Below are 14572 nucleotides of genomic sequence, written 5' to 3'. Positions count from 1 at the left end.
CCCCCCAACCTACCCTAGAAACAAGACCCCCCACCCTGCACCCCTGCGGTAGACTCAAAGGCCCCCCCAACTTGCAGTGTGCCTGTCGCCCTAGCAAATAACTAATCTATGAAAAGAAACTCCAGAGGAGGAAGAGACTCACTCCCTCCGCCACCCCTGGAGAACCACCTCAGTCGAAGCAAGTTAAAGGATCTGCAAACCGTGTCGAAAGATCCATATGAAGTCCAGCGAACCAAGTCACATTACTATTCCTGTTCCATCAGTCCACCCTCAGCTCCACCAGAATGTTCAGGGTGTTCCTGCTGCCTGGGGAGTGTGTCGAGCCAGTCACTTGCAGCCTCAGGGTGATCAAAGAAGAAAGTCCGATCTTCATGTTCCACACGCAGCCGAGCTGAAAATAGCATTGCGTACTTCATGTCCCTGTCTCTCAGTCGTCTCTTTACTCCCTGGAACCCCATCCTTTGCTTCTGCACCAACTGAGTGAAGTCGGTGTAAAAACTCACCGTCGTATTCTCAAATTTCGTAGGGCCCCCCAAGCGCGATGCCTGCAGGATAGCGTCCCGATCGCGGAAATGAAATATTCTGGCGATTATGGGCCGCGGGGTAGCACCCAGCTTAGGTTTGCCAGCCGGCACTCTGTGAGCCCGCTCCACCGCAAAGAATTTACTCAGGCCCTTGGGTGCGAGATGATTGACGATGAGGCCCTCCACGATGAGGTCACACCCACAATACGGACGTTATTCCGCCTAGAACGACTTTCAAAATCCTCCAAACGACGGGAAAAGGAGTCATTAGAGGATCGTAGATCGCGGACCTCCGTTTGTAGATCGTAGACGTCCGTCGTGAGGCTAGAAGTCTTCAAGTCCAGGGATTTAACTTTTTCGTTCGTTTTAGCTAAATCCGCCCTGATCAAGGTGACATCGATCGCCATTGTGTCCAGTTTTTGCGCCAGGGCCTCATACTGCACACCAATTGAGGTCTGCATACTCGCAATGGCGCCCATAATATCGGGCAGAGTCGGGTCTTCGTCCGCCATAGGGTCAACTCCTTTGTCCGCCGGAGGCTTGCCCGTTCCACCTGGGAATCCCTTAGGATGGGTGTATCGATCCATGACATTAGATTGTATGGAGCCCCCACGGTGAACAGTCTTGGTCTTTCGCTTTTCAACCTCGGGCTTGCCGGCCATTTTGGAAGCTGCGCCCCCGAGGGGACCCCGAGATCTGGTAAAAATGGCTACGTCAAAGCACCCACAGATGCACAACCGAAGCACAGTGTGTTCCACGTCACACACCGAGCGGTGAGATACAGTCACGGCCCTGAAGTGGGACCGCGAAGGGAAGCAGTCCGTGGGCGACGGGGTCGTCCGCTGTGCAGAAGGGTCCGGGCCAAAAGCGAAACCGAAAGCCAATTCCAGGGTCGAAAGTAGGAACAGGGAAGCCGCTGTTATTCAATTACCGTCCAGGCGGATCTTCAACTCGAGCTTGGGATCAGATCCGTGGAGCAGGCCAGGAAAGTTCAAATCATCATAAAATCGGTTCCCTCGGAACAAATCAATTTTTTAAAGCAACTATCATATCAGTTAAGCTTCATCTTCAATGATTCGTCGTCATAACCAGGATAATAGTCAGGATAGATGCCGGAGGTGGCGAAGGTCCGGAAGCCCTGTGCTCACGCGACCATCCCGGTTGCGCGCGAAGCTCCTCCTCCTGATGATGATTTTTTTATTTGAGACTCGGGGGTCTTCACATAGAGTTAATCAAAGGCTCCCCATGTTAAAAGGCATGATGAGACATGCAGATTACATTTTTAAAGACCCGGTCTGGGCACAGATTTTAACACCTAGGGTTGATAAAACGTATAAACCATCACCTTCTGATCCGGTTTTTATTAAAGGACAGATCCCACTAGATTCTCTGAAAGTTTCCAACGTTCGTAAAAGAGCCAACCTACAGACCTCTGGGGATTCACCTCTCTCAGATAATGAATCCAAGCTTAGCGGCGCCTCTACTAAAAGAGTAGCTGCTCAAGCTGCTAATCACTGGCGTATTGCCAACACGCAGGGCCTACTAGCTATATATGACAGAGCACACTGGGATGAAATGAAAGTATACTTCAGTACCTCCCAGAAAATTACAAGAAAAAGGCACAAGTACTAGTTCAAGAAGGGAAGCTCATTTCTAACTGTTCTATTAGTTGTGCTCTTGATGCTGCTGACACTTTAGCAAAAGAAATTAACACCAGCATTCTCTTACCTAGGCATGCCTGGTTTAGAAATTTGAAAGAGACAGATAGTTATAGATTTCTTACCTTAGAATTACCCCCAGGTGTCAGACTAGATCCGGAGAATTTTTTCTTAGCAGTACCCTGCTCGTCTGTAGGTGTCATCGGCGTCGTGTTAGTCGGGATGACACCGATGTGCCTACTTAGATGCCGCATCTCACGCTGATGTCTGACTTTCTTTTTCTGGGCCAGGCTAGAGCAGATTCGGAGTGAGCTACCCCTTTAGTCATTTTTTAACTACTTTTCTTTTTACTTTTGTTGACTTCTTATTTGTGTCTTTGACTCCTGGTGCATGAGGGATGTCCCGTCGTCAGACCCGCTTCAAGCCCTGCGAGGCCTGTCACAAACTGATGTCTGTGACGGTCCCGCACCTCATATGCCTCTGGTGTCTGGAGCACGACCACGACCCAAACTCGTGCTCCGACTGCTGGCCATGAATCCCACGTATTTGCGGGAGTAGTCCTTAAAGCTGTTGGAGGTCCGACAGTCGGCTCCACGTCGTTCCCGGTCTCTGTCGAGAGGAAGGTCATGAGACCTCTCGCAGAGCCTCCATACCTCGTCCCACTCTAAGTCTTCAAAATCCTCGGGTGAGTCGAAGCACAAGAAGAAGGCAAAGAAGCACCGGTGCTGTTCACCTCCTCCACGAAATGAAACTGGAGCCGGTGGACCTACTAGCACACGACAATGAAAACTTCAACAAATGGATCACCAACTGCACCGATACTGTGGCCCACACAGCATAAACTAGAACACAAGCCTGTTGGTACACAGAAGACTCAGACAACTGCAAACAACTGGAATGGAAATGGAGAAAAAGCCAAGGGGAAGTTGGAAAAAGATGCCTTCAAATCCAAGAAACTAAGATGGAGGCCCCAGTTGAACAAATAAACATCAGCTCCAACAACAGCAAAGAAATATTCGCAATCATCAATAATTTCACCGCTGCTACCACCAGCAATATGAGCCCAACCCAAAATCTGTGCAGCAATTTTCTTCCTTTTTTTGCAGCAAGATCATAACCATCTACAGCAACTTTGCCCCACAACTGGAACCCCTTACTCTCACCAGAAGTCTCCCAGTGATGAACAAAGACAAAATACTCATCACACGGGGCATCCATCAACGCCCTCCTAAAGAAAATCTTGGCTGGCCCTACCAAACTTGCCAACTACCGGCCGATATCCCTCCTCCCAAGGTCTTCAAACAAACTATCAACAAGTGCCTCTCTGACCATCTCGACAATCACCAGCTCCTCAACTCTTCACAATCAGGATTTAGACCCACCAGCAGCATGTAAACCACTGTCATAGCAACAACAGATGACACCCAGATTATCCTCGATGGGAGGAGGTAACCACAGCCCTCATCCTTCTAGACCTGTCAGCAATCTTCAACACCATCTCCCATCCCATTCTACTCAGAAGACTTCACAAAGCAGGCATCCAGGGACATGCCTACGAGTGGCTCTACCTCTTCCTCACCAGAGAAACCCAAACCTTCAACATGTCCCCTACTCCTCTGAAGCACAGGGACTAATTTGCAAAGTCTCGCAAGGCTCCTCTCTCAGCTTGACACTCTTCTACATTTACTTGACTCCACTGGCTGATGTCATACAGACTCACATCCTCACATACACAGTTAACTCACAACTGTTATTGTCCCTCTCAGACAAAACACCCAACACCAGGAACAGTTTCATCACATGAATCCCTAACAAGACAAGACCAAAGTGGTGGTCTTCAGGAAAGACACCCCACCATGAGACTCCACCTGGTGGCCAACAGACCTCGGACACACCCACACACCTAGCAAGAAACATCTGCATCATCATAGACAAAAACTGGACATGGTCGTCCAGTTCAACTCAGTAGCCTCTTCCTGCTTCAATACCCTAAGGATGTTGAAAAAAATCTTCCAGTGGCTACCGGATAACACCGGGAATATGATCGCCCAAGCCCTCATCACCAATAAGCATCCAGACTAGTCCTCAACCTCTCACTCCAAGTCCAGATTACATCACACCACACCTTAGGGAACTCCACTGGCTCCCAATATTATTATTATTATTATTATTAGCAGCGTGCACACTTCAAATTCCTCACCAACACATACAAAGCACTTCACAACAAAGGCCCTGCCTGCCTGAATAGCCGCACTCATTTCCACCAACCTTCCAGACACCTCCACTCTTCCGGATTCTCACTGGTGCACACCCCATGCATACACAAATGGAGAGTAATGGGTCACACCTTTTCATACCTGGCTTCTGAAGCCTAGAACGACCTCCCACAACACATCAGAGCCTGTTAATTTCTGCAAGAAGCTGAAAAGCTAGCTCTTTCGATAAGCCCTCCAAGGCTGGCCTCACTGACTGGCTATACAGTGTCTAAATACCCACATGGGTGGTAGGCATGCTATAAAAGCATGGACAACATAGCATAACTTGCTCTTAAAAAACAACACTAACCCAATGGAAAAAAGGCAAAATGTAGCAAGGCAGTTGCTCTCAGTGGGCAGGGGCAGTTGTATTTTAGTTTAACCATTGGAGTACCATCATCAACAACTCCTGAATGAAAACTAGAGTCAATTTCTTTTCTAGGTCAATGACAGCTGAGTTCTTTCCACTGTTGTTAGTTTGCCACAAGAATGGCGATATAATATGTTACAATATTGGCTACTACTATACAGTGCACTTCCCATTTTATCTGTTGGCACTTAAGTGTTGTTGCCCTCTATAGTATAGTATTGAGTCAGTTAACCAGTCCATCACTACCCTAATAGTCAGACTGGAAAACATCGAAGTGGGCCTAAAGAAAATTCTTGAAAACCAGTCTGGTCATACAAAAGGAATTATACATAATATGGGGGTCCCTGGTACATCACTGCAGTCTGGAAGTGTGAACTTGAACCATACACCAACAATAATAAAAGGGCTGTCTGGTGAAAGGAATACGGAAAAGGGAAATGGGACTAGGACACAGCTAAAATCCCCACTAACTAGGCACAATTCGACATCGATCAGGGGAGAAGCGGCAAAAGAAAAATCTATAGGAAGAACAAGAAATTACTTGGGTGATAGTCAGGCATGTGACACAACACCAAGAGTACAGGTGATACACAAAAAGACCAAAGTAGTACACACATTTTAACTCTACCACCGCCAGCTACACCATATACTGTAATCTCGGCTACTGTTCCAGTTCCTTCCCCGGGGAAAATGAAACTTGGTTTCCTTTAAGGTACAAAGCCATACACTACCTAGGAAGCAGAACAGGATTAACTAGTGCAATATCATGAGGAAAGTTTAGGTCACCTTTAGCAAGAGCCGCAGATTTAAAGTTCCTCCTTAGGGTCCAATCAGGGAACATTTAATCAAAGGCTGCCCATCTCTTAAGGGAAGGGGAAGTAACATGGCTAACTGCAGGTGACATACTTTTAATCCTGTATATCTCTTTTTCTTTTCTTCAATGCCATTATAGCCTAATAGACATACATTGATGAAGTGTTGTCTGTCATGTTCACAGCATGAAGTATCATATCTGTGAAATTTAGTAACCAGAACAAGTCCAACCAACTGTTGCGTAGCGATGGGCATCGTCATGACCATCCCCTCACAACACAGAGGAGCTTGTAATAATATTAAACAACAAAAGCATAGAAAAAAAAGCATGCATAACAAAAAAACACACATGCCAAGCCATCAGGTATACTTGTTGCATACCAAGCACAGAAAGCATAGACAAATTACAATAGCATATGTAAATGAGCGGTGACGCACAACACCATTTCATGCACTTTATGCACAGTGAACCTGCAGCCCAAAACCCAATATTCTGTCCTGCTTAATTTGTCAGGCTTAAAATTAACATTCAATTTCCTTACTTTCCTCACCCCCCTTTGACAGCAGGTCACCTTAGTGGTGATCGGCTGTCAAATACAACTTCCTGTGTCGCTTCCGACACAGGACCAGCAGGAACAATTCATAAAAGGACAAAATGTGCAAACATGAAAAACACACGAATATTTCTTTTCAAAGGAGTTATACAAAAAACACATCTTGTTTCAACATACCGCTAACAGCAACCTTCTTTTTGCAATTTGCACGTTGATTAGGTCCCACAGGTACATATGGAACACTCCTTTCACCATCTCGTGGAATGGACCATCACTGATGCGTTTGCTATTGACCTCTGCTTTTCCACTACTTCCCTACACCTACTGTAGCATTCTCGGTCCGTTCTAATCTTCTCTTACCCTAATTTCCTACCTATAGTCATTCAGGGCGCATATTTCACCTTTTTTCCTCTCACAACTATGACGTTTTTGTCAAACCAACTCACGTATCTTGTCAGCCTTAAAACCACCCAGAACAATTCATGAATGATCTGTTGGCAGAAGCAAAAAAAATACACAACACAAAAGAGAGACACTTCACATAACACACAAAATATCAACTGTAACCATCTTGTCAACTTTGCAATGACTAAAACATGTAAGCATGTTAAGCCACCTTAAGTTTGACTGTCCAAAAGTAAAACTGTTTCACAGACACTCTGTGTGTCCCTTGTGCCACAATTTTTCCTGTGAAAAATAAATCTGAATTTGCTAATCGTTTTTACCTAGGCATGTAGCCCACAAAATTCTAAGAAAGAGCTTCATCTTATTTTCTGTTTAAAACTAATGCAACATTTTATTTTCTGTTAAATGAAGACAACTACGTGGACATTATTTTTCAAGAGCAAAAGCAGTGTGCAATATACTTCTCTAACAATCTAGAAGTCAGCTATTTGTATTATACCTAAATGTATGCATTTACTGAAGCCTAAGGCACTTTAAAGCTACTGTAAATGGCAAGAATGCTGTTTAAATAGTCTATTTTATCCAATTTCAACTTTGATTGTTGGGGCACTTAAAAATGAATATCCTATTATTTTTTTACATATTAATCATCCTCAGAATGTTCTTTACATAGCCCAGGAATGAAAAATTCAAAATATAGTATAATTACCCTTAAAGAAATGAGTTTATTACGCCTGCGCAGAGTGAAATTCCATATGCAAATGTCCTCATTATGCGGTACAACACAACTTAAATTAAATTGTAATGCTAGGAGGTCACAGTATGAGTATTAAGCTTTATAATATTAAAAAACGATTTTAAAAGCACTTATTTTTTTAAATAATTTTCCATAATTAATAATTTTTCTTTTAATAAAACCAATCATTTTTGATAATTCCACATATAAAAGCAAGCTGGATCCCTTGCCTATCATATTTAGACGCATTCATTCACAAGCCTATGTACAGAAGCCTAACTTGAAACATGACAAATGTTTGCGCCACTTTTGTTTTAAAAGGACAATTATTATTTAGCAACAAAACCAAGATTATGCTTATAAAAACTTTTAAGAATGGAAATCCCTACCTTAAACCTTTTCCTCATATCTAAAATAATGAACCTGATTTTTGTAACCTTTTTTAAAACAGCGTTCTGAAATGCAAAATTTTGCCCCGTGTTTATCTGAGAACGTCCTGGCCGAGTGAACATTCCTGTCTATATGTGGCCTACAAAAACGACAGCTGTTTGCTTAGCGGCAGTAAAAGCCCTTCTCAGTGTTGAAACGTGAGGACGGTGGCTGTCTATTTAAAACTAAGACATTTCAATGCGTGTTCTATAATATGCGTTTCAGTTCAGCAAAAATGTACTTCAGCAGAAGTGTTTGCCTGTTAATATCTAATACAATGTATATAAGTAAAAGGCTATAAGTTTATTTTTTTACAAACACACAATTTCGTTTTTGAGGCCTTTTTTTATTCCTAGTGAATGTGGATTTTAATTTTATCTTTTAAGCATTTAACAGTTTGTACATGTGGACAATCGCTTACTCTATAAATTAAATAGCAACATATAGCTATTTTAGCATATCATATGGTCCATTTCTGAATTTTTATTTAATTTGTATTTAATATTAACTAAATGACATTTTGCATAACGGACTGAAAACAACAAGAAAAACCACAAACGCACATTGCGCTCATTTTAGACATATACAGAAAGGGGTCAAGCACTCAGGACACACAATACAGCACGCTTAATAGCCATTATTTCATAAATAGCGCAATCGCTATGTACTTACAGAAGTTGTAATGTAAAACCACAAACCAGATAGACATTTAACCCCTTCACTGCGGCTGCTATTCTGCCGCAGTGCTAAGGGGGCGGGGCGGCCGCGCGGCGGGCGCATGCTGGTGATGGAACCGCTCCGTCACCAGCCGCGGTTGCGCTGTGCTCATGACGGAGCGGTTCCGTCACGGCCCCGCCAGCTAAATGGAACGTTCAGCGCAGGCGCGGTATCTGTGCCGCGCAGGCATGCCGAGCGGGCCGTGACGGAACCGCTCCGTCATCAGCACAGCGCGACCGCAGCTGATGACGGAGTGGTTCCGTCACCAGCAGGGGAGGGGTTAAACACACATTTAACCCACAGATCAACACTTAGGACAGAAACAAAGGACAGCCCACAGACTGTACTTAAACCAAACCATTTGTAAATACTAGCTGTAAGTCATACTTACAAGAAACACTTCTCAATAGTATTCAAAAAGACTGCAAAAACAGCCCAACAGACTGTTTTATTTCCAAGAAGCCAAAATACACTCAATTCACTAGCTTTATTTGGCAGAACACCAAAAAAAATCGCTCTGCATATCTCCATTCATAAAATTACGCAGAAAAAGGATCCTTGTATGTATTTTGTCATATTTTAATTTCCTGTCGATACAGAATCACCAAGGAAGAAATATGTTTTTATACCTACACCTATTTAGATATTCCCTCAAGGGAGCCGGCTAATTTAATTCACATCTGACTATGGTTCCTTCAAAAAGCAACACATTCTTCGATGTGTGCTTGAAACAGGCATGCCAAAAATAGTGCAAAATATGCAGTATTATAATCAAAGTAGCCCTTAAAGTACTCTTTGTACGTGGAGCCGTTCAAATTTCATAGGAGTAGAGAGAAATCTCCTTATTACCTGCCTATATGTGTTGCATCACATACATTTATATGGTCATAGGACTTACTCAATATTTGGCCAATACATATCAAATGCCGTAGTAAGCGTTTCTAAACTACCTTACTAAATACAAGGCGTCATACTTACAGCAAGTGCCGTAAAATGGCTCTTACCAGTGAAATGGTTGTCCAAATTCTAACTGCCAAGTTCTGAATGACCTAACGGTCTTTTTTTTTTTTTTTTTTTTTAAATACTCACACCAAAAAGGTTCTCAGTCAGGGGTGACATCATGTGGAGGATCAAAATCAGGAAGATCAGAAATATACTGGGCTGCAGAGACAGGGAATGCCCAGAATCTCCGTGCACAGAGTACCTCATTAGTAGAATCCTGTCCTGTCCTCCTCAGTAGATTTCGGTCTCCTGACAAGATCACTCCCTCAGATAGCCACTTCTCTGATGAGGTCCCCGTTGGAGCGCCAACTGACGAAATCAAAAATCCTGCTCAGGGGTCTCCCTAATACTTGGTCCTTTTAAACCAACAAAGAAGACATTGGCACAGAAGCTGAAATATAAAAGATCATTTTTATTAAACTCAAATGAGTGAGACTACGTCACACAGAAGCCTTAGCAACTGAAGAGGCAGTCTCAAGAGTACAGAACATTGGGGCCTTATATATGTGAGGGTTACATACTCCGCATAAAACCAAGGGGCAGTCTTGGCTCATGTAAACATGCAAAATGACTAAGTTGGGCATACAAGATCTACTTGCTCAACAAAGTGGGACGAGAGTTACTTCTCCATACAGCAGCAAAAATAGCCTGACAGTTATACGAGAGAAGCAGGTGCATTCTACTAGCTAGGCCCTTCTGGGCATGTGCGAAGTGGAGGATGCTGAATATAGTTTGTCTCTAGGCAGACTACCAGAGCAGTTAACAGAAAGGTAGGACAGAGCACATGGCAAACAAAATGGCTACCAGAAATACAAAATAGCTTTCAGCTCATGCCAACAAATCCGTCTAATATTTAACAAGCACTGGTGCTGTAAAAATGACCCATGTCATTCTTCCCATTGCAAATGCCCTGCCGCATAGGTTAAAATGGCAAGAAGTTACTAACTAATAAATCCTGATAAGAGAATGATAAAAATAGCATTCAAAGACTCCCCAAAATGATATTGATGAATCCAATTATATGATGTTCGTTAAAATTCTCCTAAAATGTACATACAAGAAGTTATAAGACGTTATAAGACGTTCTTGTCTGTAAGCCCAGATTCAGCCTTTCAGTGGTCTGTCCTGATTGGTCAGAGTCAAGTGGATCAGCCAGGTTCCTTTGAAGAGGTGATAAAGACCCCCTGGGGTTGACCAGCTCTACTGGGAGGGCAGTGTTCTGTTACACATGAATGCTAGAGCAGGGGGAGGAGTCGTAAGCAATGGACGTCAAGGAAAGGGGAAGACACCAGTGTCATTTACAACACTACTCTTTTGAACCCAGCCAGATGCTAGGCTTAAGGAAGGAATGAGCAGGTGCAAGTGGGAGAGACTATGGAGATTAGCCATCCTAGGTGTGTGTTAAACCAGCTCTTCTCTCCTTGCTGGAAAATCAGCCATTATGAGTTTGGAAGAATTGGTGCATTCTGGGAAAAATTAGTGCCACACTCTGAAGGAAGTGGCCATACCGTGGGGCGGTACCCTACTCCCCATTGGACAGGAGCTCCCTCCTGCTTGACCCAGAGAACTTGGAATAAGTATCTGATAGGGGCATAGCCTCTCAGATCTGGTGCTTGAAACCTACGAAAGCAAGAAGGGCCATGCTGAGAAGTTTGATGTGCATTCCCTAAGGCCTGCACTCTGAAGATTGCGCCTTCTGCACCATCTAGAACTACAGCCCTGTGAACTACCTTGCTGTAAACGGACTAAAGAGTGAATTCCCTGCAGGCTACAGGTTAACAGAGCTCACCTGGAACATCAACACCAAGAGTCCTCAACCTGTAGCACTACCAGTGGATTCGTAAGGGTTTTGTCCAAGTGGATTGTGGGAAATAAAGACCTCAACTTTCAAGGGCCATCTTGGAGCTTCCAGACCTCTGGAGTAAGTTTGAGACACTTTGGGACCCTTTGGGAACTTCCAGAAGAAGTTCCACAAGTTTGGATAACTTTGGAAGAAAGCTCCATAAGGGAACCGACTCCACCTGGCCAGCCAAGCCACCTACCTTCAACCGCGAGCCAGCCTGCCATCCAGGTTTGTCCAGCTGAAAAGCTCTGTTGGTCCGACTTCCAGAGTTTGACCGGGAGTAGGCAAAATCTGAGGCCGGCAAACTCTCACCGAATCCCACCTGGTGAAGAGCATCGAGGGGGGGGCCCCGTAAGAAAAAGCTCCGTAAAAGTTTCAAAGTCCGAACGAAGAAAAGGTGACCGGGAGCAACCGCAAAAGCCAAGCCGCCTGCCTTCAACCGCGAGTTGGCCTGGCTCCTTGGTTTTTCCCTTTGGAATGCTCCGGAGGCTGGACTTTACTAAGTTTGACCGTCAGCTCGTCGCAAGGCAATCTGGCGTACCCTCACCGAATTCAGACTGGCTGAGAGTTTGAGAGACTCAGGAAGAAGGTTTCTAAGTTAGAAGGTAAAAACTTTGACCAATACCAACCGCGAGGGGGAGCCACACAGGGCTCCATCGCGGACGGCCTGAAACTTTGATTTTGACCCGGTTTATCGCTGCCAGATTTCCTGATAAGGCGCTATAGTTTTCTATGTGCTAGATAATGCAAAATCTTTGAAAATTCATATCTCTGTTTCCCTACATTGGATCTGTGTCATTTTGGTGTCATTTTCAAGAGAATAATATATCCTATTATTGTAATTTGGTATTAGATTTTTATTCTACATCGTGTCTTAATTATTTACTGAATTGGTGTTTTTAAATGCTTTACCTAGCTGACTTTGAAGTTGAGCCTGCCTGCTCCCAGCCAAGCTATTAAGGGTTGAGCATGGGAATAACTTTCTGAGACCTATTCCGAGTGCTATACTGTGTTAGTGGCCTTATTGCCAGCGGCAGATATACATTTGCCTCTACTAATAATCCACTTTCCAACCAACCCATAAAGCAAAGATTCTCATATTGCTAGTTAGGTGTCACGTGAAGTCAGAGAAGCTTCAGGGTATATTTAATGTACTATCCACAATATTTAAATGCTCTCCTAGTTAAAACTGCCTTGACTCCAATACAAGACAGTGGTAAACAGTACCTTACTTTTGGAGTCAAGTAGTTTTGCGAAGGAGACATTTTAAAAGGGCACATTTTGCTGGTGAGAAAATAAGGACCATCCTGTCAAAATCAGAAGAGATGTCATGTGTAAACAGTGGGGAAGACACCACGTGGACCGATTTTCGCGTGAGTTCCGAGCACGGAGGAACTACTTTTCACAAAATGTGAACATCTGCAAAAAGTAGTGGTGTAATCAAAAAAGCATAGGCTATTCAGCTAATGCATAAAGAGGATTCACACAAACAAGCCTATGGCTGAAACAAAGCTACTGTATGTATGTGTTTATACTTAGTGGCAGAAAACAGACTGTAAATCTAGACCTAAATAATAAGCATTGAAACCATTTTTGGGCATGCTGTTTCAAGTGAAAGACATTGATTTATAAAGAGGAAAACTTATTCCGAACAGATAATATTGAAGGCACACCGGAAAAGAGAAACCATAACGCTAGTATCCATCCTGGATATGGTATTCAAAACATGATGTTAACTTAATCTATTTTTCATTTTTCCACAGCCTGCGTTTTAGGCTCTCACAAGGACTCCATTCCTCAGGTTTTACTTCCAGAGGAAGAAAAACTGATTGTAGAAGAAACCAAAAGCAATGGTCAAACTGTCACAGAGGAAAAGTAAGTACATATCTTAATGTTTACTCATTGTGTCTCATTATGCGCTAACATTTTATTTGACTGTTACATCACTTTATTACACTCAATACTTCTAAAACATTTTAATTGCCTGTTAATGTGTACTGAGGAGAAAAGTGCTTCTTTCCTGTCACTGCGTCTTTTCTTAAGATCTCCAATATCCGCCTCATTACATGCATTAACTCTTTATTCCTTTACAGACATTAGTGACATAACCCAAAGCTTCAATAGCAATTTTCACCTGTCCTTTTACTTTTTTCCCTTTAGCACTTAGCCCTTGTTCCCTAGGATCAGTATCTTACTCCTGTTTAGCACCGTTTATTTAAAAAATATAGTGATTGCAGGTTTTTACAATGTGGCAGCAACCCTCTGTAATTAACACTCTTTTTAGGTTTTACCTGACAGCTCTTGCACTGTGCTTATGAAATCTATTGTTAATATATATCTTAAAAGGTGCTTACATACAACCCCATTGCTTTTCATTGGTTCCTCTGCTTCCCACTTACTTTTCCTTTGTTTTTATAGACTGTAGCATACTATTTCCTGTTCTTCCTCGTGTATTTGCTCTTATCAGAGTCCCAACCTACAAGTACTGTCCTCATCCACTCTTTAGGACTTTTTTTTAAAGCTTTTGCCTTAAGGTTTTGTCTGCACAGATCTTGCACTGTGCTTGTTTACATACTCTCCCCCTGGCTACACGCATTTCAAGCGTACTTGTTTCCATTTTTTGTTTTGTTTTTCCTCCTTCCTTTACCTAATCTCCCCTTAAATTTAATGCATGCTTGTTGGCTGTGTTAAGGGTCACATGAGCATTGGCGGTGGGGACCCTTCTGCGGCAGCAGCTTCCCCCTCAGGGAGACAGAGCTGTGTTTTTTATAAGAATAAATAATAATTCTGTGTGAGGGATACATGCTTTGTGATTATCAGTTGTGTCGGCATTCATGTAATTAATAGGAGAAATTCTTCAATTTTACTCCTTCCAATATGGCCACCATGCTTTGAAAGTTTTTCCAATATAGCAGCCAGAGGACTTGTCTGTCCAACTGGAAGTAACGTGGCGTAGGGATGGAGGTGCCTTTAAAACAGCTGAGGCTGACGTCTCCTTAAGAGGGTTTTGTAATTGCCAGTTACAGCTCATGGAGGGAGCCCATATTTGTTTTAACTACAGGAAATAGTGGCTGCATTGATACATGGCGAGTGGCTTTGCAGTCGGTTCTACTGTTGCATGACCGCCCCTCCGTTTATATAGTTCCTTTTTTTATTTTTTACTTAACTTCTGTCTGTTGCCTAACTAATCTTCAAGTCGGTCTATATACATCTAGTGTTGGCATTGTTACACAGTGAGTGGCTATGCGTTTGCTTCCACGGTGCAT

At 43.3% G+C, this 14572-nt stretch overlaps 1 protein-coding gene across 3 annotated transcripts in view; it reads left to right on the top strand.

Annotated features, from left to right (window-relative positions):
• Positions 1-14572, top strand: part of ARHGEF6 (Rac/Cdc42 guanine nucleotide exchange factor 6) — a 1071863-nt gene that overhangs the window by 988408 nt on the left and 68883 nt on the right. For all 3 annotated transcript variants that reach the window (XM_078688613.1, XM_078688614.1, XM_078688615.1), the window contains one exon: positions 13070-13181. In XM_078688613.1, coding sequence (XP_078544739.1) covers positions 13070-13181 — 112 coding nt within the window. The remainder of the gene's footprint in view (positions 1-13069; positions 13182-14572) is intronic.

The sequence above is a fragment of the Lissotriton helveticus genome, chromosome 4_1, assembly GCF_964261635.1.
Source record: "Lissotriton helveticus chromosome 4_1, aLisHel1.1, whole genome shotgun sequence".
NCBI lineage: Eukaryota > Metazoa > Chordata > Amphibia > Caudata > Salamandridae > Lissotriton > Lissotriton helveticus.
The sequence above is the reverse complement of the archived record's forward strand: the minus strand, read 5'-3'. Positions and strand labels throughout refer to the sequence as shown.